Source organism: Tachyglossus aculeatus, chromosome 5 (genome assembly GCF_015852505.1).
Source record: "Tachyglossus aculeatus isolate mTacAcu1 chromosome 5, mTacAcu1.pri, whole genome shotgun sequence".
NCBI classification, from domain to species: domain Eukaryota; kingdom Metazoa; phylum Chordata; class Mammalia; order Monotremata; family Tachyglossidae; genus Tachyglossus; species Tachyglossus aculeatus.
This window is the reverse complement of record NC_052070.1, coordinates 9,650,609-9,676,055: the sequence shown is the minus strand read 5'-3', so window position 1 is coordinate 9,676,055 and position 25,447 is coordinate 9,650,609. Positions and strand designations below refer to the sequence as shown.

Sequence of the window (25,447 nt, the reverse complement as noted above, 5' to 3'; positions counted from 1 at the left end):
ATGTGTATAGAGCTATAATTCTATTTATTCTGATGGGATTGTATTAATGATGTATATAGAGCTATAATTCTGTTTCTTCTGATGGGATTTTATTAATGATGTGTATAGAGCTATAATTCTGTTTCTTCTGATGGGATTTTATTAATGATGTATATAGAGCTATAATTCTCTTTCTTCTGATGGGATTTTATTAATGATGTGTATAGAGCTATAATTCTGTTTATTCTGATGGGATTTTATTAATGATGTATATAGAGCTATAATTCTATTTATTCTGATGGGATTGACCCCTGTCTACCTATTTTGTTCTGTTCTCCCCCTTCTAGACTGTGAGCCCGTCGTTGGGGTAGGGACCGGCTCTATCTGTTGCCTAATTATAATAATAATAATGATGATGGCATTTATTAAGCGCTTACTATGTGCAAAGCACTGTTCTAAGCGCTGGGGAGTTACAAGGTGATCAGGTTGTCACACAAGGGGGGCTCACAGTCTTCATCCCCATTTTACAGATGAGGGAACTGAGGCCCAGAGAATAATAGTAATAATAATGATGGCATTTATTAGCGCTTACTATGTGCAAAGCACCGTTCTAAGCGCTGGGAAGGTACCAAGGTGGTCAGGTTGTCCCACGGGGGGCTCACAGTCGTAATCCCCATTTTACAGATGAGGGAACTGAGGCCCAGAGAATAATAATAATAACGATGGCATTTATTAAGCGCTTACTATGTGCAAAGCACTATTCTAAGCACTGGGGGAGATACAAGGTGATCAGGTTGTCCCACAAGGGGGGCTCACAGTCTTCATCCCCATTTTACAGATGAGGGAACTGAGGCCCAGAGAATAATAATAATGATGGCATTTATTAAGCACTTACTATGTGCAAAACACCGTTCTAAGTGCTGGGAAGGTAACAAGGTGGTCAGGTTGTCCCACAGGGGGCTCACAGTCTTTTAATTCCCATTTTACAGATGAGGGAACTGAGGCCCAGAGAATAATAATAATAATGATGGCATTTATTAAGCGCTTACTATGTGCAAAGCCCCGTTCTAAGCGCTGGGAAGGTAACAAGGTGGTCAGGTTGTCCCACAGGGGGCTCACAGTCCTTAAATCCCCATTTTCCAGATGAGGGAACTGAGGCCCAGGGCAGTGAAGTGATTTGCCCAAAGTCACACAGCTGACAACTGGCGGAGCCGGGATTTGAACCCATGACCTCTGACTCCAAAGCCCGGGCTCTTTCCACTGAGCCACGCTGCTTCTTTAACTGTGAACCCGTTGTCAGGTAGGGACCGACTCTTATCTGTTGCCCAATTGTACTTCCCAAGCGCTTAGTCCAGTGCTCAGCACACAGTAAGCGCTCAATAAATACGATTTGACTGAATGAATGGACAGCACCGAAACCGCTTCGTCCAAGCTTAATTAATTAATTAAGGTCTGAACCGCACTAATGAAGCAGAAATCACTAAATGGATCCCCCTTCCGATGTTGGGTAGGGACCGTCGCTATCCGTTGCCCAATTGTACTTCCCAAGCGCTTAGTCCAGTGCTCAGCACACAGTAAGCGCTCAATAAATAGGATTGACTGAATGAATGGACAGCACTGAAACTACTTCGTCCAAGTTTAATTAATTAATTACGGTCAGAACCGCACTAACGAAGCAGAAATCACTAAATGGATCCCCCTTCTAGACTGTGAGCCCATTGTCGGGTAGGGACCGTCTCTATCTGTTGCCCAATTGTCCTTCCCCAGCGCTTAGTCCAGTGCTCAGCACACAGTAAGCGCTCAATAAATAGGATTGAATGAATGAAGGAATGAATGAATGTTGCCCATTGTACTTCCCAAGCGCTTAGTCCAGTGCTCAGCACACAGTAAGCGCTCAATAAATAGGATTGACCGAATGAATGGACAGCACTGAAACCGCTTCGTCCAAGCTTAATTAATTAATTAAGGTCCGAACCGCACTAATGAAGCAGAAGTCACTAAATGGATCCCCCTTCCGATGTTGGGTAGGGACTGTCGCTATCCGTTGCCCAACTGTACTTCCCAAGCGCTTAGTCCAGTGCTCAGCACACAGTAAGCGCTCAATAAATAGGATTTGAATGAATGAATGGACAGCACTGAAACCGCTTCGTCCAAGCTTAATTAATTAATTAAGGTCCGAACTGCACTAATGAAGCAGAAATCACTAAATGGATCCCCCTTCCGATGTTGGGGAGGGACCGTCTCTATATGTTGCCCTCTTGGACTTCCCAAGCGCTTAGTCCAGTGCTCAGCACACAGTAAGCGCTCAATAAATATGATTGAATGAATGAAGGAATGAATGAATGTTGCCCATTGTACTTCCCAAGCGCTTAGTCCAGTGCTCAGCACACAGTAAGCGCTCAATAAATAGGATTGACCGAATGAATGGACAGCACTGAAACCGCTTCGTCCAAGCTTAATTAATTAATTAAGGTCTGAACCGCACTAATGAAGCAGAAATCACTAAATGGATCCCCCTTCCGATGTTGGGTAGGGGCCGTCGCTATCTGTTGCCCAATTGTACTTCCCAAGCGTTTAGTCCAGTGCTCAGCACACAGTAAGCGCTCAATAAATAGGATTGAACGAATGAATGGACAGCACTGAAACCGCTTCGTCCAAGCTTAATTAATTAATTAAGGTCAGAACCGCACTAATGAAGCAGAAATCACTAAATGGATCCCCCTTCCGATGTTGGGTAGGGACCGTCGCTATCTGTTTCCCAATCGTACTTCCCAAGCGCTTAGTCCAGTGCTCAGCACACAGTAAGCGCTCAATACATACAATTTGAATGAATGAATGGACAGCACTGAAACCGCTTCGTCCAAGCTTAATTAATTAATTAAGGTCCGAACCGCACTAATGAAGCAGAAATCACTAAATGGATCCCCCTTCTAGACTGTGAGCCCGATGTTGGGTAGGGACCGTCTCTATCTGTTGCCCAATTGCCCTTCCCCAGCGCTTAATCCAGTGCTCAGCACACAGTAAGCGCTCAATAAATACGATTGACCGAATGAATGGACAGCACTGAAACCGCTTCGTCCAAGTTTAATTAATTAATTAAGGTCGGAACTGCAATAATGAAGGAGAAATCACTAAATGGATCCCCCTTCTAGCCTGTGAGCCCGCTGTTGGGTAGGGACCGTCGCTGTTTGTTGCCTAGTCGTACTTCCCAAGCGCTTAGTCCAGTGCTCAGCACACAGTAAGCGCTCAATAAATAGGATGGAGTGAATGGAGATGATTCCCGCGATGCCAGGGAACAGGGCGGAAAATGAAGACGACCCTCCCTCTTTCCCGCTCCCGTCGCCCTCCTGCCTCTGTCTCCCCCTTTTAGACTGTGAGCCCACTGTTGGGTAGGGACTGTCTCTATATGTTGCCAATTTGTACTTCCCAAGCGCTTAGTACAGTGCTCTGCACACAGTAAGCGCTCAATAAATACGATTGATGATGATGATGATGATGATGATGATGGACAGAAACTATGAGAGAGACGTCTGGCGGGCGTCACCCAAGGGGTGAGAAGCAGCCCGGCCTACTGGCTACGGCGGGACGGGGATTGTGTCCCTCCCGATTTGCCTGCATCCACCCCCAGCGCTCAGTACAGTGCCTGGCACATAGTAAGTGCTCAACAAAGAATAATAATAATAATGATGATGGCATTTACTAAGCGCTTACTATGTGCAAAGCACCGTTCTAAGCCCTGGGGAGGTTACAAGGTGATCCCAAGCGCTCAGTAGCGGGGCTCAGTGGAAAGAGCCCGGGCTTTGGAGTCAGAGGTCAGGGGTTCAAATCCCGCCTCTGCCAACTGTCAGTTGTGTGACCTTGGGCAAGTCACTTCACTTCTCTGGGCCTCAGTTTCCTCATCTGTGAAATGGGGATGAAGACTGTGAGCCCCATGTGGGACAACCTGATCACCTTGTATCCACCCAGCGCTTAGAACAGTGCTTTGCACATAGTAAGCGCTTAACAAATACCATCATTATTATTATTATTATTATTATTATTATTATTATTATTATTATTAGTAGTAGTAGTAGTAGTAGTAGTAGTAGTAGTAGTAGTACAGTGCTCTGCACACAGTAAGGCTCAGTGGAAAGAGCCCGGGCTTTGGAGTCAGAGGTCATGGGTTCAAATCCCGCTCCACCAGTTGTCAGCTGGGTGACTCTGGGCAAGTCACTTCACTTCTCTGCGCCTCAGTTACCTCATCTGGAAAATGGGGATGAAGACTGTGAGCCCCCCGTGGGACAACCTGATCACCTTGTAACCTCCCCAGCACTTAGAACAGTGCTTTGCAAATAGCGCTTAATAAATGCCATCATTATTATTATTATTATTATTATTAATAAATACTATTGAATGAATGAATGAATCAGGTTGTCCCTCGTGGGGCTCACAGTCTTCATCCCCATTTTCCAGATGAGGGAACTGAGGCCCAGAGAAGTGAAGTGACTTGCCCAGAGTCACCCCAGCTGACAAGTGGCGGAGCCGGGATTTGAACCCACGACCTCTGACTCCAAAGCCCGGGCTCTTTCCACTGAGTCACGCTGCTTCTCTAACGCTTCTAACAAATACCACGCTAAGCCAGGGGGTTAAAGGTCAATCAATCAATCAATCAGTCGTATTTATTGAGCGCTTACTGTGTGCAGAGCACTGGACTGAGCGCTTGGGAAGTCCAAGTTGGCAACATAGAGAGACGGTCCCTACCCAACAGTGGGCTCACAGTCTAGAGGGTCACGGGGTGGGCGGCCCAGGGGGGCGGAGAGCCCCGAATGGTGACGTCCCGACTGGCCTCGCCACCTCCTTTGGGATCCCGTGACCCCTCGTCTGCTGGGTGACCTTGGACAAGTCACTTCGCGCGGCTCAGTGGAAAGAGCCCGGGCTTTGGAGTCCGAGGTCACGGGTTCAAATCCCGGCTCCGCCACTTGTCCGCTGGGTGACTTTGGGCAAGTCACTTCGCTTCTCTGGGCCTCAGTTCCCTCATCTGGAAAATGGGGATTATTCATTCATTCATTCATTCGATCGTATTTATTGAGCGCTTACTGTGTGCAGAGCACTGGACTAAGCGCTTGGGAACCAGAGGTCATGGGTTCAAGTCCCGGCTCCGCCACTCGTCAGTTGGGTGACTTAGGGCAAGTCACTTCGCTTCTCTGGGCCTCAGTTCCCTCATCTGGAAAATGGGGATGAAGACCGTGAGCCCCCCGTGGGACAACCTGATCACCTTGTAACCTCCCCAGCTCTTAGAACGGTGCTTTGCACTGTTGTACTTGTACTTCCCAAGCACTTAGTTCAGTGCTCTGCACACAGGAAGCGCTCAATAAATACGATTCAATGAATGAATGAATGATTGAATGAATAGTAAGCGCTTAATAAATGCCATTATTATTATTAGTAGTAGTACTTCCTTGATCTTCTAGACTGTGAGCCCACTGTTGGGCAGGGACCGTCTCTATATGTTGCCAGCTTGTACTTCCCAAGCGCTTAGTCCAGTGCTCTGCACACAGTAAGCGCTCAATAAATATGATTCTATGAATGAATGATTGAATGAATAGTAAGCGCTTAATAAATGCCATTATTATTATTATTAGTAGTACTTCCTTGATCTTCTAGACTGTGAGCCCACTGTTGGGTCGGGACCGTCTCTAGATGTTGCCAACTTGTACTTCCCAAGCGCTTAGTCCAGTGCTCTGCACACAGTAAGCGCTCAATAAATACGATTCTGTGAATGAATGAATGAATGAATGATTGAATGAATAGTAAGCGCTTAATAAATGCCATTATTATTATTAGTAGTAGTACTTCCTTGATCTTCTAGACTGTGAGCCCACTGTTGGGTCGGGACCGTCTCTATATGTTGCCAACTTGGACTTCCCAAGCGCTTAGTCCAGTGCTCTGTACACAGTCAGCGCTCAATAAATACGATTCAATGAATGAATGAATGAATGATTGAATGAATAGTAAGCGCTTAATAAATGCCATTATTATTATTAGTAGTAGTAGTAGTACTTCCTTGATCTTCTAGACTGTGAGCCCACTGTTGGGTCGGGACCATCTCTCTATGTTGCCAACTTGGACTTCCCAAGCGCTTAGTCCAGTGCTCTGCACACAGTAAGCGCTCAATAAATACGATTCAATGAATGAATGAATGAATGATTGAATGAATAGTAAGCGCTTAATAAATGCCATTATTATTATTATTAGTAGTAGTACTTCCTTCATCTTCTAGACTGTGAGCCCACTGTTGGGCCGGGACCGTCTCTAGATGTTGCCAACTTGTACTTCCCAAGCGCTTAGTCCAGTGCTCTGCACACAGTAAGCACTCAATAAATACGATGCAATGAATGAATGATTGAATGAATAGTAAGCGCTTAATAAATGCCATTATTATTAGTAGTAGTAGTACTTTTTGATCTTCTAGACTGCGAGCCCACTGTTGGGTCGGGACCGTCTCTATATGTTGTCAGCTTGTACTTCCCAAGCGCTTAGTCCAGTGCTCTGCACACAGTAAGCGCTCAATAAATACGATTCAATGAATGAATGAATGATTGAATGAATAGTAAGCGCTTAATAAATGCCACTATTATTATTAGTAGTAATACTTCCTTGATCTTCTAGACTGTGAGCCCACTGTTGGGTCGGGACTGTCTCTATATGTTGCCAACTTGGCCTTCCCAAGTGCTTAGTCCAGTGCTCTGCACACAGTAAGCGCTCAATAAATACGATTCTGTGAATGAATGAATGAATGAATGATTGAATGAATAGTGAGCGCTTAATAAATGCCATTATTATTATTAGTAGTAGTACTTCCTTGATCTTCTAGACTGCGAGCCCACTGTTGGGCCGGGACCGTCTCTAGATGTTGCCAACTTGTACTTCCCAAGCGCTTAGTCCAGTGCTCTGCACACAGTAAGCGCTCAATAAATACGATTGATTGATTGATTGATAATAGCTCCCTCGTGCTTGTTTGCACGGCCCTGTTAAGGCCCATCTTTTAACAGGACGCGGAGAATAGGGAGTCCGCGGATGTTCCAGAATCCGGGAGACTGTCCGCAATTCAAAGAGGAAGGGAACAACCGAGCCAGGATTTTGTAATTCATGTTGGGTTTGATTAAGTCACTTCTCTGGGCCTCAGTTCCCTCATCTGTAAAATGGGGGTGAAGACTGTGAGCCCCACGTGGGACAACCTGATGACCTTGTATCCCCGCCCTGCGCTTGGAACAGTGCTTGGCGCATAGTAAGCGCTTAGAGAAGCAGCGTGGCTCGGTGGAAAAAGCCCGGGCTTTGGAGTCAGAGGTCATGGGTTCAAATGCCAGCTCCACCACTTGTCAACTGCGTGACTTTGGGCAAGTCACTTCACTTCTCTGGGCCTCAGTTCCCTCATCTGGAAAATGGGGGTGAAGACTGTGAGCCCCGCGTGGGACAACCTGATGAGCTTGTATCTCCCCCAGTGCTTAGAACAGTGCTTGGCACATAGTAAGTGCTGAACAATAATGATTATTATTATCATTATCAGGCTCTTGGCCCAAATAATAATAATAATAATAATAACAATAATAATAATAATAATAATAATGGCATTTATTAAGCGCGGCTCCCCTCCCAGTCCCACTGTCCCCTTCCTGCCGCTGTCCCGCCCTTGGGGGTGAGCACGGAGCTACCGGAGCCGATTAGCGGGGACGGTTAGTGAGCGGCGAGAGGGTTCTACTTACTGGCGAAACAGTGGATACCGTTTTGGGGGTCTGTCTGGGCAAGGTCCATGGGGATCTTTATGACTGAGGGAGGAGGGACCTGGGGCTGGGGAGAAACAGCAGGAAAAGACGGTAAGAGACGGTGAGGGCTGGAAGCGCATCGGGGGAGGGCAGCCTGCCGAGAAATCCGTCCATCCATCCGTCCACCCACCCACCAATTCATCTATCCATCCACCTGTCCATTCAGCCACTCACCCATCCATCCGTCCGTCCCACTCATTCATCCCCTCACCCATCATCCATCCATCCGCCCGTCCGATCTTTTCGCCCTTCCATTCACCTCCCCATCCATTCATCCACTCATTTATCCATCCATCCGTCTGTCTGCTCATTCATCCGTCCATCCAACCAACCCTCCGTCCATTAATTCACCCATCCATCATTCACCCATCCCCGTCTGTCCATTGATTCGTCCATCCAACCGACCATCCATCCACCCACCCACACGCCTATCCATCCATCCACCCATCCAACCACCCATCCATCATCCACTCACCTATCCACCCACCCCCGTCTGTCCACTCATTCATCCATCCAACTAACCCTCCATCCACCCACCCATTCACCTGTCCTTCTGTCCATCCACTCATTCATCCATCCAACCAACCATCCATCCATTAATTCACCCATCCACCCACCCACCCACCCACTCATCTATCCATCCATCCATCCCACTCATTCATCCCCTCACCCATCATCCATCCGCCCGTCCAATCTTTTCGCCCTTCCATTCACCTCCCCACCCATTCATCCACTCATTTATCCATCCACCCGTCTGTCCATTCATTCATCCGTCCATCCAACCAACCCTCCATCCATTAATTCACCCATCCATCATTCACCCATCCCCATCCGTCCATTCATTCATCCATCCAACCGACCATCCACCTACCCACCCACACGCCTATCCATCCATCCACCCATCCAACCACCCATCCATCATCCAGTCACCTATCCACCCACCCCCATGTCCTTCCATTCATTCATCCATCCAACCAACCATCCATCCATTAATTCACCCATCCATCCACCCATCCATCATTCACCCATCCCGTCTGTCGATTCATTCATCCAACCAACCATCCATCCATTCCCCCATCCACCCACCCACATGCTTATCCATCCATCCGCCATTCACTCATCTATCCATGCACCCACCTGTCCGTCCACTCATCCATCCATGCACCCACCTGTCCGTCCACTCATCCACCCACCCACCCATTCACCCATCCATCCATTCATTCATCCATCCAACCAATCATCCATCCATTATTTCACCCATCCATCCACCCACCCACCCACCCACTCATCTATCCGCCCATCCACCCGTCCATCCACCCACCCGTGGCTCTAATGTACACGACCGCCATCGATTGACCCTTGCCCGTATATACGACCGCCATCAGCACATAAGGTTGTTGAACATCGATTCACGTACATTAATTCATTCATCTGCTCGTTCCTTTCAGTTGCATTTATAGTTTCCCTTCTTTTCCCATTCTACGCGTACAATTTAGGCCTGTCTGCTTTCTCCATTGGATTATAAGTTCCTTAAGGGCAGGGATCACATAATTCTATTTATTCTGACGGCATTGACACCTGTCTGCCTGTTTTGTTTTGTTGTCGTCTGTCTCCCCCTTCAAATACGACTGATTGATTGATAATAAATACGACTGAATGTCTCCCCCTTCAAATACTATTGATTGATTGATAATAAATACGGTTGAATGAATGAATGAATGTCCACATGTTTCAGTTTGTTGTCCGTCTCCCCCTTCTAGACCGTGAGCCCGTTGTTGGGTAGGGACCGTCTCTATATGTTGCCAACTTGTATTTCCCAAGCGCTTACTACAGTGCTCTGCACACAGTAAGCGCTCAGTAAATACGATTGAACGAATCTTTCGCGTCTAATGGAATTTCTCAAGCAATTAGCCCAGCGCTCTGCACACAGTACCTACATAGTACAGTGGTCTGGGCACAGTAGGTGTCTACGACAGAGTACAGACAATAGGCACCTAATGAGAAGCAGCGTGGCTCAGTGGACAGAGCCCGGGCTTTGGAGTCAGAGGTCACGGGTTCAAATCCGGACCCTGCCACTTAGCTGTGTGACTTTGGGCAAGTCGCTTCACTTCTCTGGGCCTCAGTTCCCTCATCTGGAAAATGGGGATGAAGACTGTGAGCCCCCCGTGGGACAACCTGATCACCTGGTAACCTCCCCGGCGCTTAGAACAGGGCTTTGCACATAGTAAGCGCTTAATAAATGCTTACATTATCATTATTATAATGATGATATATAACATATATCATCATATATATCATTACATATCATATAATGATGTGCTTTGCACATAGTAAGTGCTTAACAGATACCAAAATTATTATTATTCTCTGGGCCTCAGTTCCCCCATCCGTAGAATGGGGATGGAAACTGTGAATGCCACATGAGACAGGGACTGTGTCCAACTCTATTTGCTTGTATCTGCCCCAGTGCTTAGTACAGTGCCTGGCACTTCTCGACTGTGAGCCCACTGTTGGGTAGGGACCGTCTCTATATGTTGCCAACTTGGACTTCCCAAGCGCTTAGTACAGTGCTCTGCACACAGTAAGCGCTCAATAAATATGATTGAATGAATGAATGAATGAATGGCACTTAGTAAGTGTTTAACAAATACCATCATATTATTATTTATTATTATTTATTTTTATTATTTATCATTATTTTATTATTTATTTTTAATCTGTTTTGTTTTGTTCTCTGTCTCCTCCTTCTAGACTGTGAGCCCACTGTTGGGTAGGGACCATCTCTATATGTTGCCAACTTGGACTTCCCAAGCGCTTAGTACTGTGCTCTGCACACAGTAAGCGCTCAATAAATACGATTGAATGAATGAATGGCACTTAGTAAGTGCTTAACAAATACCATCATTATTATTTATTATTATTTATTTTTATTATTTATCATTATTTTATTATTTATTTTTAATATGTTTTGTTTTGTTCTCTGTCTCCCCCTTCTAGACTGTGAGCCCACTGTTGGGTAGGGACCGGCTCTAGATGTTGCCAACTTGGACTTCCCAAGCGCTTAGTCCAGTGCTCTGCACACAGTAAGCGCTCAATAAATACGATTGAATGAATGAATGAATGAATGGCACTTAGTAAGTGCTTAACAAATACCATCATTATTATTATTTATTTTTATTATTTATCATTATTTTATTATTTATTTTTAATATGTTTGGTTTTGTTGTCTGTCTCCCCCTTCTAGACTGTGAGCCTACTGTTGGGTAGGGACCGTCTCTAGATGTTGCCAACTTGTGCTTCCCAAGCGCTTAGTACAGTGCTCTCGCACAGTAAGCGCTCAATAAATACGATTGATTGATTGATTTTTAATATAAGCTCTGGGGTAAAATCCAAGATAGATTGGACACGGGGACTCACAGTCGGAGGGGGAGGGAGAACAGATGCTGAACCCCCATTTACCGCTGAAGGGACTGAGGCCCAGAGAATCAATCAATCAATCGTATTTATTGAGCGCTTACTGTGTGCAGAGCACTGGACTAAGCGCTTGGGAAGTACAAGTTGGCAACGTATAGAGACGGTCCCTACCCAACAGCGGGCTCACAGAGAAGTGAAGTGACTTGTCCAAGGTCACACAGCAGGTACACGGCAGAAAGGGATTAGAACACAGGAGAAGCAGCGTGGCTCAGTGGAAGGAGCCTGGGCTTTGGAGTCAGAGGTCATGGGTTCAAATTCCGCTCCACCACTTGTCAGCTGTGTGACTTTGGGCAAGTCACTTCACTTCTTTGCGCCTCAGTGACCTCATCTGTAAAATGGGGATTGACTGTGAGCCCCCCATGGGGCAACCTGATCACCTTGTAACCTTCCCAGCGCTTAGAACAGTGCTTTGCACATAGTAAGCGCTTAATAAATGCCATTATTATTATTATTATTCTAACTCCCAGGCCAGCGTGGCTGAGAAGCAGCGTGGCTCAGTGGAAAGAGCCCGGGCTTGGGAGTCAGAGGTCATGGGTTCGAATCCCAACTTCGCCACATGTCTGCTGTGTGACTTGGGCAAGTCACTTCACTTCTCTGAGCCTCAGTTCCCTCATCTGTGAAATGGGGATTAAGACTGTGAGCCCCCCGTGGGACAATTTGATCACCTTGTACCCCCCCCCCCCCAGCGCTTAGAACAGTGCTCTGCACATAGTAAGTGCTTAACAAATGCCATCATTATTTTTTCTTATTATTATGAGGCCACACTACTTAAACTCGTTGTGGGCAGGGAATGGGTCTGCTTATTGTTATTTTATACTCTCCCAAGTGCTCAGCACAATGTTCCTCACACAGTAAGCGCTCAATAAATAAATGAATGATAATTACAAGCAACATGTACTTCCCAAGCGCTTAGTCCAGTGCTCTGCACACAGTAAGCGCTCAATAAATATGATTGAACGAATGAATGAATATTATACTATATTATATATCAAATAATATGTAATATATATTATATATTAGAGAAGCAGCGTGGCTCAGTGGATAGAACCCGGGCTTTGGAGTCAGAGGTCATGGGTTCAAATCCCGGCTCTGCCACTTGTCAGCTGTGTGACTTGGGGCAAGTCACTTCACTTCTCTGGGCCTCAGTTCCCTCATCTGGAAAATGGGGACTAAGACTGTGAGCCCCCCGTGGGACAACCTGATCACCTTGTAACCTCCCCAGCGCTTAGAACAGTGCTTTGCACATAGTAAGTGCTTAATAAATGCCATTATTATTATTATTATTATTATTCTAGACTGTGAGCCCGCTGTTGGGTAGGGACCATCTCTAGATGTTGCCAACTTGGACTTCCCAAGCACTTAGTCCAGTGCTCTGCACACAGTAAGCGCTCAATAAATACCATTGACTGATGGATTGATTTGGAGTCAGAGGCCATGGGTTCAAATCCCGGCTCCGCCACTTGTCAGCTGGGTGACTTTGGGCAAGTCACTTCACTCCTCCGGGCCTCAGTTCCCTCATCTGGAAAATGGGGATGAAGACTGTGAGCCCCCCCGTGGGACAACCTGATTACCTTGTACCTCCCAGTGCTTCCAACAGTGCTTGGCACATAGTAAGCGCTTAATAAATGCCATTATTATTATTATTATTAATTATGGCCCCGGCTGGGCACCAGGAAGCCGGGCAGTATTCTGTCCGAGCTCAGTGGTCCCATCCTGGCTCCCGCTGCCCACTGACCGCTGAAACCCCCCGGTGACTACAGGCCTGAGCATTCCCCCTTTTTCCTCTTCTTCCCATCACCTCCATTCCCTCCCTCTGCTCAAGCGCTTAGTACAGTGCCCTGCACACAGTAAGCACTCAATAAATACGATTGAATGAATGCCCTACCCCCCTCCCCTTTAACATTTGTATATATTTGGACATATTTATTACTCTATCTTTTCCACTCATATTTATTACTCTATTTTATTAATAATGTGTATTGAATGAATGCCCTACCGCCTTCCCCTTTAACACTTGTATATATTTGGACATATTTATTACTCTATTTTTTTTGTACATATTACTCTATTTTATTAATAATGTGTATTGAATGCATGCCCTACCCCCTTCCCCTTTAACACCTGTATATATTTGGACATATTTATTACTCTATCTTTTCCGTACATATTTATTACTCTGTTTTATTAATAATGTGTATTGAGTGAATGCCCTACCCCCTGCCCCCTTAACACTTGTATATATTTGGACATATTTGTTACTCTATTTATCTTTACCGTACATATTTATTACTCTGTTTTATTAATAATGTGTATTGAATGAATGCCCTACCCCCTTCCCCTTTAACACCTGTATATATTTGGACATATTTATTACTCTATCTTTTCCATACATACTTATTACTCTGTTTTATTAATAATGTGTATTGAATGAATGCCCTACCCCCTTCCCCTTTAACACTTGTATATAGTTGGACATATTTATTACTCTATCTTTGTCGTACATATTTATTACTCTATTTTATTAATAATGTGTATTGAATGAATGCCGTACCCCCTTCCCCTTTAGCACTTGTATATATTTGGACATATTTATTACTCTATTTATCTTTTTTGTACATACTTATGACTCTATTTTATTAATAATGTGTATTGAATGAATGCCCTACCCCCTTCCCCTTTAACACCTGTATATATTTGGACATATTTATTACTCTATCTTTTCCGTACATATTTATTACTCTATTTTATTAATAATGTGTATTGAATGAATGCCCTACCCCCTTCCCCTTTAACACTTGTATATATTTGGACACATTTATTACTCTATTTATCTTTTCCGTACATATTTATAACTCTATTTTATTAATAATGTGTATTGAATGACTGCCCTACCCCCTTCCCCTTTAACACTTGTATATATTTGGACATATTTATTACTCTATCTTTTTCATACATACACATTACTCTATTTTATTAATAATGTGTATTGAATGAATGCCCTACCCCTTCCCCTTTAACACTTGTATATATCTGGACATATTTATTACTCTATTCATCTTTTTCGTACATATTTATTACTCTTTTATTAATAATGTGTATATAGCTGTAATTCTGTTTATTCTGATGGTATCGACGCCTGTCTGCTTGTTCTGTTGTCTGTCTCCCCCTTCTAGACTGTGAGCCCGCCGTCGGGTAGGGGCCATCCCTAGATGCTGCCGCTTCGTACTTCCCAAGAGCTTAGTCCAGTGCTCTGCACACAGTAAGCGCTCAATAAATAAAATGACTGTGTAGGACTGGTCATTGCCGAACTGATCGTTGCACTGCAGCAGGGCTGACCGTCGCAACCGCTGCGGAGCTGAGCCTCGCGGGCCCTGCGGACCCAACCGATGTGATCCCGCGGGAATGACCTACTAGACGGTGAGCCCTTTGTTGGGTAGGGACCGTCTCTATATCGATCAATCAATCAATCATATTTATTGAGCGCTTACTGGGTGCAGAGCACTGGACTGAGCGCTTGGGAAGTCCAAGTTGGCAACACCTAGAGACGGTCCCTACGCAACAGCGGGCTCACAGTCTAGAAGGGGGAGAAAGAGAACGAAACAAAACATGTTAACAAAATAAAATAAATAGAATACATATGTACAAGCAAAATAAATAGAGTAATAAATACGTGCAAACATACATATATACAGATGCTGTGGGGAAGGGAGGGAGGTAAGGAGGGGGGATGTTGCCACATGGGGGAGAGACCAATCCATCAATCAATGGGAGTTATTGGACGTGTATTGGGTACAGAATAATAATAATAATAATGATGATCTTCCCTCCTTCCCTTCCCCACAGCACCTGTATATATGTATATATGTTTGTACAGATTTATTACTCTATTTATTTTACTTGTACATATCTATTCTATTTATTTTATTTTGTTAGTATGTTTGGTTTTGTTCTCTGTCTCCCCCTTTTAGACTGTGAGCCCACTGTTGGGGAGGGACTGTCTCTATATGTTGCCAATTTGTACTTCCCAAGCGCTTAGTACAGTGCTCTGCACATAGTAAGCGCTCAATAAATACGATTGATGATGATGATGATGATGATGGCATTTATTAAGCGCTTCCTATGTGCAAAGCACTGTTCTAAGCGCTGGGGAGGATCCAAGGTGATCAGGTTGTCCCACGGGGGGCTCACAGTCTTCATCCCCATTTTACAGATGAGGGAACTGAGGCCCGGAGAAGTGAAGTGACTTGCCCAAAGTCACCCAGCTGACAATTGGTGGAGCCGGGATTTGAACCCATGACCTCTGACTCCAAAGCCCGGGCTCTTTCCACTGAGCCACCCTGCTTCTCCTACAGAACACTGTATTCAACACTTTTTTTACGGTACTCGTTAAGTGCTTACTCTGTTCCTCGCACTGTACTAAGAACTAGGGTAGATTGTAGCTAATCGGGCTGGACACAGTCCCCAAGTGGGGCTCACAGTGTTAATCCCCGTTTCACAGATGAGGCAACTGGCGCTCAGAGGAGTGGCGTGACTTGCCCAAGGTCACACAGCAGACAAATGGCGCAGGCAGAATTAGAACCCGGGTCCTTCTGATTTCCAAGCCCCTGCTGCTCTGTCTACTAGGCCACGCCACGTCTCTGTTGAGAAACTTAGAATAAAGGTCTTTGAGCCCCTTCCTTCCTCTCCCCCTCGCCCCCCTCTCCATCCCCCCCGCCTTACCTCCTTCCCTTGCCCACAGCACCTGTATATATGGATATATGTTTGTACATATTTATTACTCTATTTATTTTACTTGTACATATCTATTCTATTTATTTTATTGTGTTAGTATGTTTGGTTTTGTTCTCTGTCTCCCTCTTCTAGACTGTGAGCCCACTGTTGGGTAGGGACCATCTCTATATGTTGCCAACTTGTACTTCCCAAGTGCTTAGTACAGTGCTCTGCACACAGTAAGCGCTCAATAAATATGATTGATGATGATGATGATGATTTTATTTTGTTAGTATGTTTGGTTTTGTTTTCTGTCTCCCCTTTTAGACTGTGAGCCCACTGTTGGGTAGGGACTGTCTCTATATGTTGCCAACTTGTACTTCCCAAGCGCTTAGTCCGGTGCTCTGCACGCAGTAAGCGCTCAATAAATACGATTGATTGATTGATTGATTGATTCCCACCTCAGCCCGGCCCCGGGCCAGCGTGGCGTCCTGAGCCGCCCTCCTCCTCCTCCTCCTCCTCCTCTTGGTCCCGCGGACTGCATCCTCCTCGTCGCGGCCGGGGGTCCGCGGACCCCGCTCCTTCTTCTTCTCCCTCTCGGGGATGATGTTGTCCACCCAGGCGAGGTCGTGCTGCGAGAAGAGGAGGTCCAACATCTTCCGCACGACGATCAGGCCCAGGATCTGCAGCGGGGCAGGGTTGGGAGGGAAGGGAGCAGCCGCTGGGCCCGGGGCCCGGGTTCGAATCCCGCCCCTTCCCCACCCCCCTACAGGCTCGCCGTCGTGGGGAGATGACTCTGGCCCCGTCCCTGACCCCCTCAAAGACCTGAAACCGGGTGGAGGCCTCCTTTGCGGCCTTGTCGTCCCCACCCCGCAGCTGGGATGGCCGTGGGCGACTCCGCGGCCCCCTCGGCCGGTCGGTGGTATCTACTGAGCGCTGACTGTGTGCAGAGCACTGGACTGAGCGCTTGGGAGAGGACAATACAACAATAAACACACACATCCCCTGCCCGTGGGCGACTCCGCGGCCCCCTCGGCCGGTCGGTAGTATCTACTGAGCGCTGACGGTGTGCAGAGCACTGGACTGAGCGCTTGGGAGAGTCTTCTAGACTGTGAGCCCATCTAATAATAATAACAATAATAATGATGATGGTATTTGTTAAGCGCTTACTACGTGCAAAGCACTGTTCTAAGCGCTGGGGGTATACAAGGTGATCGGGTTGTCCCACGTGGGGCTCACAGTCTTAATCCCCATTTTGCAGATGAGGGAACTGAGGCCCAGAGAAGTGAAGTGACTTGCCCAAAGGCACCCAGCTGACAAGTGGCGGAGCCGGGATTTGACTCCAAAGCCCGGGGTCTTTCCACTGAGCCACACTGCTTCTAGACTGTGAGCCCGTTGTTGGGTAGGGACCGTCTCTATCTGTTGCCAACTTGTACTTCCCATGCGCTTAGTACAGTGTTCTGCACACAGTAAGCACTCAATAAATACGATTGAATGAATGAATGAATGACAATACAACAATAAACAGACACATTCCCTGCCCGTGGGCGACTCAGCGGCCCCCTCGGCCAGCCGGTAGTATCTACTGAGCGCTGGCTATGTGCAGAGCACTGGACTGAGCGTTTGGGAAAGGACAATACAACAATAAACAGACACATTCCCTGCCCGTGGGCGACTCTGTGGCCCCCTCGGCCGGTCGCTAGTATCTACTGAGCGCTGACTGTGTGCAGAGCACTGGACTGAGCGCTTGGGAGAGGACAATGCAACAATAAACAGACACACTCCCTGCCCGTGGGCAACTCTTCTAGACTGTGAGCCCACTGTTGGGTAGGGACCGTCTCTGTATGTTGCCAACTTGGACTTCCCAAGCGCTTAGTACAGTGCTCTGCACACAGTAAGTGCTCAATAAATACGATTGAATGAATGAATGAATGACTCTGCAACCCTCTTGGCCAGTCGGTAGTATCTACTGAGCGCTGACTGTATGCAGAGCACTGGACTGAGCGCTTGGGAGAGGACAATACAACAATAAACAGACACATTCCCTGCCCGTGGGCAACTCTGTGGCCCCCTTGGCCGGTCGGCAGTATCTACTGAGCGCTAACTGTGTGCAGAGCACTGGACTGAGCGCTTGGGAAAGGACAATACAACAATAAACAGACACATTCCCTGCCCATGGGTGACTCCGCGGCCCCTTCGGCCGGTCGGTAGTATCTACTGAGCGCTGACGGTGTGCAGAGCACTGGACTGAGCGCTTGGGAAAGGACAATGCAACAATAAACAGACACGTTCCCTGCCCGTGGGCAACTCCACTGTCCCCTTGGCCGGTCGGTAGTATCTACTGAGCGCTGACTTTATGCAGAGCACTGGACTGAGCGCCTGGGAGAGTCTTCTAGACTGTGAGCCTGTCTTATAATAATAATAATAATAATAATAATAATAATAATAATGATTAATGATGGTATTTGTTAAGCCGGTAAAGAGGTGAACCCGCCTCAGCGGCCCGTTGGGGGTCTGGGGTCAGGGGTCGCCGTACCATGACGGGGAAGACGATGGTGGCCATGGTGGACTTGAGGGCCCAGAGGACGGCCTGCACCAGGGTGAGGAGACGAACCCGCCTCAGCGGCCCGTGGGGGGGTCAGGGGTCAGGGGTCGCCGTACCATGACGGGGAAGACGATGGTGGCCATGGTGGACTTGAGGGCCCAGAGAATGGCCAGGCAGAGGGCCTACACCATGATGAGGTGGTGAACCCGCCTCAGTGGCCCCTGGGGGGTCAGGGGTCAGGGGTCGCCGTACCATGACGGGGAAGACGATGGCGGCCATGGTGGATTTGAGGGCCCAGAGGACGGCCTGCACCAGGGTGAGGAGGCGAACCCGCTTCAGCGGCCCGTTGAGGGGTCAGGGGTCAGGACAGGCCACCATACCATGACGGGGAAAGTGATGGCGGCCACGGTGGACTTGAGGGCCCAGAGGACGGCCTGCACCAGGGCGGGGAGGCAAACCCACCTCGGTGGCCCGTTGGGGGTCAGGGGTCAGGGGTCAGGGGTCACCGTACCATGATGGGGAAGACGATGGTGGCCATGGTGGACTTGAGGGCCCAGAGGACAGCCTGCACCAGGGTGAGGAGACGAACCCACCTCAGCAGCCCATGGGGGGGTCAGGGGTTGCTGTACCATTACGGGGAAGACGATGGCGACCACGGTGGACTTGAGGGCCCAGAGAATGGCCAGGCAGAGGGCCTGCACCATGGTAAAGAGGTGAACCCGCCTCAGCGGCCCGTTGGGGGTCAGGGGTCAGGGGTCGCTGTACCATGACGGGGAAGATGATGGCTGCCACGATGGACTTGAGGGTCCAGAGGACGGCCTGCACCAGGGTGGGGAGGCAAACCTGCCTCAGCGGCCCGTAGGGGGGTCAGGGGTCGGGGGTCAGGGGCCACCATACCATGACGGGGAAAGTGATGGCGGACACGGTGGACTTGAGGGCCCAGAGGACGGCCTGCACCAGGGCGGGGAGGCGAACCCACCTCGGCGGCCCATTGGGGGTCAGGGGCCACCATACCATGACGGGGAAAGTGATGGCGGTCATGGTGGACTTGAGGGCCCAGAGGACGGCCTGCACCAGGGCGGGGAGGTAAACCCGCCTCAGCGGCCCATGGGGGCGTCAGGGGTCAGGGGTCAGGGGCCGCCATACCATGACGGGGAAAGTGATGGCGGCCACGGTGGACTTGAGGGCCCAGAGGACGGGCAGGCAGAGGGCCTGTACCATGATGAGGAGGCGAACTTGCCTCAGTGGCCTGTGGTATGATCAGGGGTCAGGGGTCAGAGGCCGCCGTATCATGATGGGGAAGAAGATGATGGCGGCCACGGTGGACTTGAGGGCCCAGAGGACGGCCCGCACCACGGCGGGGAGGCGAACCCACCTCGGCGGCCCGTTGGGGGTCAGGGGTCGGGGGTCGCCCTACCATGACGGGGAAGACGATGGCGGCCACGGTGGACTTGAGGGCCCAGAGGACGGCCAGGCAGAGGGCCTGCACCACGGTGAAGAGGTGAACCCTCCTCAGCGGCACGTGGCGGAGGAAGGCGTAATCCGGCTGGTGCTTGGCGGGCATCAGGAACAGCTTGCAACGATCCCAGAACTGCCCCGATGGACGGACGGAAGGACGGAAGGACGGAAGGAAGGGAGGGAGGGAGGGCGTTCAGCCAGTCCGTCCTCCATCGCCTTCCTCACGGCCCCCTCGTCCCCCTCTCCATCCCCCCCGTCTTACCTCCTTCCCTCCCCCACAGCACCTGTATATATGGATAGATGTTTGTACATATTTATTACTCTATTTATTTATTTTACTTGTCCCTATCTATTCTATTTATTTTATTTGGTTAGTATGTTTGGTTTTGCTCTCTGTCTCCCCCTTCTAGACTGTGAGCCCACTGTTGGGTAGGGACCGTCTCTAGATGTTGCCAACTTGGACTTCCCAAGCGCTTAGTACAGTGCTCTGCACACAGTAAGCGCTCAGTAAATATGATTGATTGATTGATTGATTGATTGAGAGCCCCCCGGCCTCCAGGGAGCTTTCCCCGACTGGAACATCCTTCAGCGTCCGTCGTCCCCACCGGGTGGGAAGCTCCGTGGCTCTACCGGACTCTCCCAAGCGCCCAGTACAGTGCTCTGCACACAGATCGAATCTATCTATTGGACTCTCCCAAGCTTTGAGCACCCAATAGACTGGGGGCTCCTTGTGGGCAGGGATCGTGTCTACCAGCTCTGTTCTGTTCTGACGACTCGACGCCCCTCCCCATGTCTTGTTTTGTCGTCTGTCTCCCCCTTCTAGACTGTGAATATATATATACACACATATATATATATATATATAGATATATAAATACGTACAAGCATATATATATATATGCTTGTAAGCATTTATTACTCTATTTTATTTGTACAGATTTACTCTATTTTATTGTGTTAATAAGTTTTGTTTTGTTCTGTCTTCCCCTTCTAGACTGTGAATATATATATATATATATACACATGTTTGTACATATTTATTACTCTATCTATTTATTTTATTTGTACAGATTTAATCTATTTATTTTATTGTGTTAAGTTTTGTTTTGTTCTCTGTCTTCCCCTTCTAGATTGTGAATATATATATATGTTTGTACGTATGTGAATATATATATATATATATGTTTGTACGTATTTATTACTCTATTTATTTATTTATTTTATTGTGTTAATAAGTTTGTTTTGTTCTCTGTCTCCCCCTTCAAGACTGTGAATATATATATATTTCTACGTATTTATTACTCTATTTATCTATTTATTTTATTTGTACAGATTTAATCTATTTATTTTATTGTGTTAATTAAGTTTTGTTTTGTTCTCTGTCTTCCCCTTCTGGACTGTGAATATATATATATATGTTTGTACGTATTTGTTACTCTATTTTATTTGTACAGATTTACTCTATTTATTTTATTGTGTTAATAAGTTTTGTTTTGTTCTCAGTCTTCCCCTTCTAGACTGTGAATATATATATATATATATATATATATATGTTTGTACGTATTTATTACTCTATTTATTTATTTATTTTACTGGGTTAATAAGTTTTGTTTTCTCTGTCTCCCCCGTCTAGACTGTGAATATACATATATATATATATGCTTGTACGTATTTATTACTCTTTTTATTTATTTTATTTGTACAGATTTACTCTATTTTATTGTGTTAAGTTTTGTTTTGTTCTCTGTCTTCCCCTTCTAGACTGTGAATATATATATATATATATTTGTACGTATTTATTACTCTATTTATTTATTTTATTGGGTTAATAAGTTTTGCTTTGTTCTCTGTCTCCCCCTTCTAGACTGTGAATATATATATATATATGTATATGTTTGTACGTATTTATTACTCTATTTATTTATTTTATTTGTACAGATTTACTCTATTTTATTGTGTTAATAAGTTTTGTTTTGTTCTCTGTCTTCCCCTTCTAGACTGTGAATATATATATATATATATATATGTGTGTATATATATATATATGTTTGTACGTATTTATTACTCTATTTTATTTGTACAGATTTACTCTATTTATTTTATTGTGTTAAGTTTTGTTTTGTTCTCCGTCTTCTTCTAGACTGTGAATATATATATATGTTTGTTCGTATTTATTACTCTATTTTATTTGTACAGATTTACTCTATTTATTTTATTGTGTTAATAAGTTTTGTTTTGTTCTCTGTCTCCCCCTTCTAGACTGTGAATATATATATATATATATATTTATATATATATATATGTTTGTACATATTTATTACTCTATTTTATTTGTACAGATTTACTCTATTTTATTGTGTTAAGTTTTGTTTTGTTCTCTGTCTTCCCCTTCTAGACTGTGAATCAATCAATCAATCAATCAACCGTATTTATTGAGAGCTTACTGTGTGCAGAGCACTGTACTGAGCGCTTGGGAAGTACAAGTTGGCAACATCTAGAGACGGTCCCTACCCAACAGTGGGCTCACAATCTTGAAGGGGGAGACAGAGAACAAAACCAAACATATTAACAAAATAAAATAAATAGAATAGATATGTACAAGTAAAATAAATAAATAGAGTAATAAATATGTACAAACATATATCCATATATACAGGTGCTGTGGGGAAGGGAAGGAGGTAAGATGGGGGAATGGAGAGGTGGACAAGGGGGAGAGTATATATATGAATATATATATATATATATTATATATATATATATATGTGTTTGTACGTGTTTATTACCCTATTCAATTATTTTATTTGTACATATTTAATCTTTATTTTATTGTGTTAATAAGTTTTGTTTTGTTCTCTGTCTTCCCCTTCTAGACTGTGACTATATATATATGTGTGTTTGTACGTATTTATTACTCTATTCATTTATTTTATTTGTACATATTTACTCTATTTATTTTATTGTGTTAATAAGTATTGTTTTGTTCTGTCTTCCCCTTCTAGACTGTGAATATATATATATGTTTGTACATATTTATTACTCTATTTATTAATTTATTTTATTTGTACATATTTACTCTATTTTATTGTGTTAATAAGTTTTGTTTTGTTCTCTGACTTCCCCTTCTAGACTGTGAATATATATATATATATGTTTGTGCGTATTTATTACTCTATTTATTTATTTATTTTACTGGGTTAATAAGTTTTGTTTTGTTCTCTGTCTCCCCCTTCTAGACTGTGAATATATATATATATATATATATATATATATATATGTTTGTACGTATTTATTACTCTATTTATTTATTTATTTTATTTGTACAGATTTACTCTATTTATTTTATTGTGTTAAGTTTTGTTTTGTTCTCTGTCTTCCCCTTCTAGACTGTGAATATATATATATATATATTTGTACATATTTATTACTCTATTTATTTATTTATTTTATTGGGTTAATAAGTTTTGCTTTGTTCTCTGTCTCCCCCTTCTAGACTGTGAATATCTATATATCTATATATATCTATATATATGTTTGTACGTATTTATTACTCTATTTATTTATTTTATTTGTACAGATTTACTCTATTTTATTGTGTTAAGTTTTGTTTTGTTCTCTGTCTTCCCCTTCTAGACTGTGAATATATATATATATATATGTTTGTACGTATTTATTACTCTATTTTATTTGTACAGATTTACTCTATTTATTTTATTGTGTTAATAAGTTTTGTTTTGTTCTCCATCTTCTCCTTCTAGACTGTGAATATATATATGTTTGTTTGTATTTATTACTCTATTTTATTTGTACAGATTTACTCTATTTATTTTATTGTGTTAAGTTTTGTTTTGTTCTCTGTCTCCCCCTTCTAGACTGTGAATATATATATATATATATATATATATATATGTATATATATATATATATGTTTGTACGTATTTATTACTCTATTTATTTTATTGTGTTAAGTTTTGTTTTGTTCTGTCTTCCCCTTCTAGACTGTGAATACATACATATATATATATATATGTTTGTACGTATTTATTACTTTATTTATTTATTGATTTTATTGGGTTAATAAGTTTTGTTTTGTTCTCTGTCTCCCCCTTCTACACTGTGAATATATACATATGTTTGTACATATTTACTACTCTATTTATTTTATTTGTACAGATTTACTCTATTTTATTGTGTTAATAAGTTTTGCTTTGTTCTCTGTCTTCCCCTTCTAGACTATGAATCAATCAATCAATCAATCGTATTTATTGAGCGCTTACTGTGTGCAGAGCACTGTACTAAGTGCTTGGAAAGTACAAGTTGGCAACATCTAGAGACGGTCCCTACCCAACAGTGGGCTCACAGTCTTGAAGGGGGAGACAGGGAACAAAACCAAACATATTAACAAAATAAAATAAATAGAATAGATATGTACAAGTAAAATAAATAGAGTAATAAATATGTACAGACATATATACATATATACAGGTGCTGTGGGGAAGGGAAGGAGGTAAGATGGGGGGAATGGAGAGGTGGACGAGGGGGAGAGTATATATATGAATATATATATATATATATATATGTATGTATATGTGTTTGTACGTGTTTATTACTCCATTTATTTTCTTTGTACATATTTAATCTATTTATTTTATTGTGTTAATAAGTTTTGTTTTGTTCTCTGTCTTCCCCTTCTAGACTGTGACTACATATATATGTGTGTTTGTACGTATTTATTACTCTATTCATTTATTTTATTTGTACATTTACTCTATTTATTTTATTGTGTTAATAAGTTTTGTTTTGTTCTGTCTTCCCCTTCTAGACTGTGAATATATATATATATATGTTTGTACATATTTATTACTCTATTAATTTATTTTATTTGTACATATTTACTCTATTTTATTGTGTTAATAAGTTTTGTTTTGTTCTCTGACTTCCCCTTCTAGACTGTGAATATATATATATATATATATGTGTTTGTACGTGTTTATTACTCTATTTATTTATTTTATTTGTACAGATTTACTCTGTTTATTTTATTTTGTTAATATGTTTTGTTCTCTGTCTTCCCCTTCTAGACTGTGAATATATATGTATATGTTTGTACGTGTTTATTACTCTATTTATTTATTTTATTTGTACAGATTTACTCTGTTTATTTTATTTTGTTAATATGTTTTGTTCTCTGTCTTCCCCTTCTAGACTGTGAATATATATGTATATGTTTGTACGTGTTTATTACTCTATTTATTTATTCATTTTATTTGTACAGATTTACTCTATTTTATTTTGTTAGTATGTTTGGTTTTGTTGTCTGTCTTCCCCTTCTAGACTGTGAGCCCACTGTTGGGTAGGGACTGTCTCTAGATGTTGCCAACTTGTACTTCCCAAGCGCTCAGTACAGTGCTCTGCACACAGTAAGCGCTCAATAAATACGATTGAATGGATGCCTCAATGTGAGCCTGTTGTGGGGCCGGGA

The 25,447-nt window shown here is 44.2% G+C and overlaps 1 protein-coding gene across 1 annotated transcript in view; it reads right to left on the bottom strand.

Moving 5' to 3' along the window:
• Positions 1–25,447, bottom strand: part of SLC4A5 (solute carrier family 4 member 5) — a 222,869-nt gene that overhangs the window by 12,391 nt on the left and 185,031 nt on the right. Inside the window, exons 21-23 of the mRNA XM_038746335.1 lie at positions 19,928–20,101; positions 16,427–16,648; positions 7,722–7,806 (exon numbers count right to left, since the gene is read on the bottom strand). Coding sequence (XP_038602263.1) covers positions 7,722–7,806; positions 16,427–16,648; positions 19,928–20,101 — 481 coding nt within the window. The remainder of the gene's footprint in view (positions 1–7,721; positions 7,807–16,426; positions 16,649–19,927; positions 20,102–25,447) is intronic.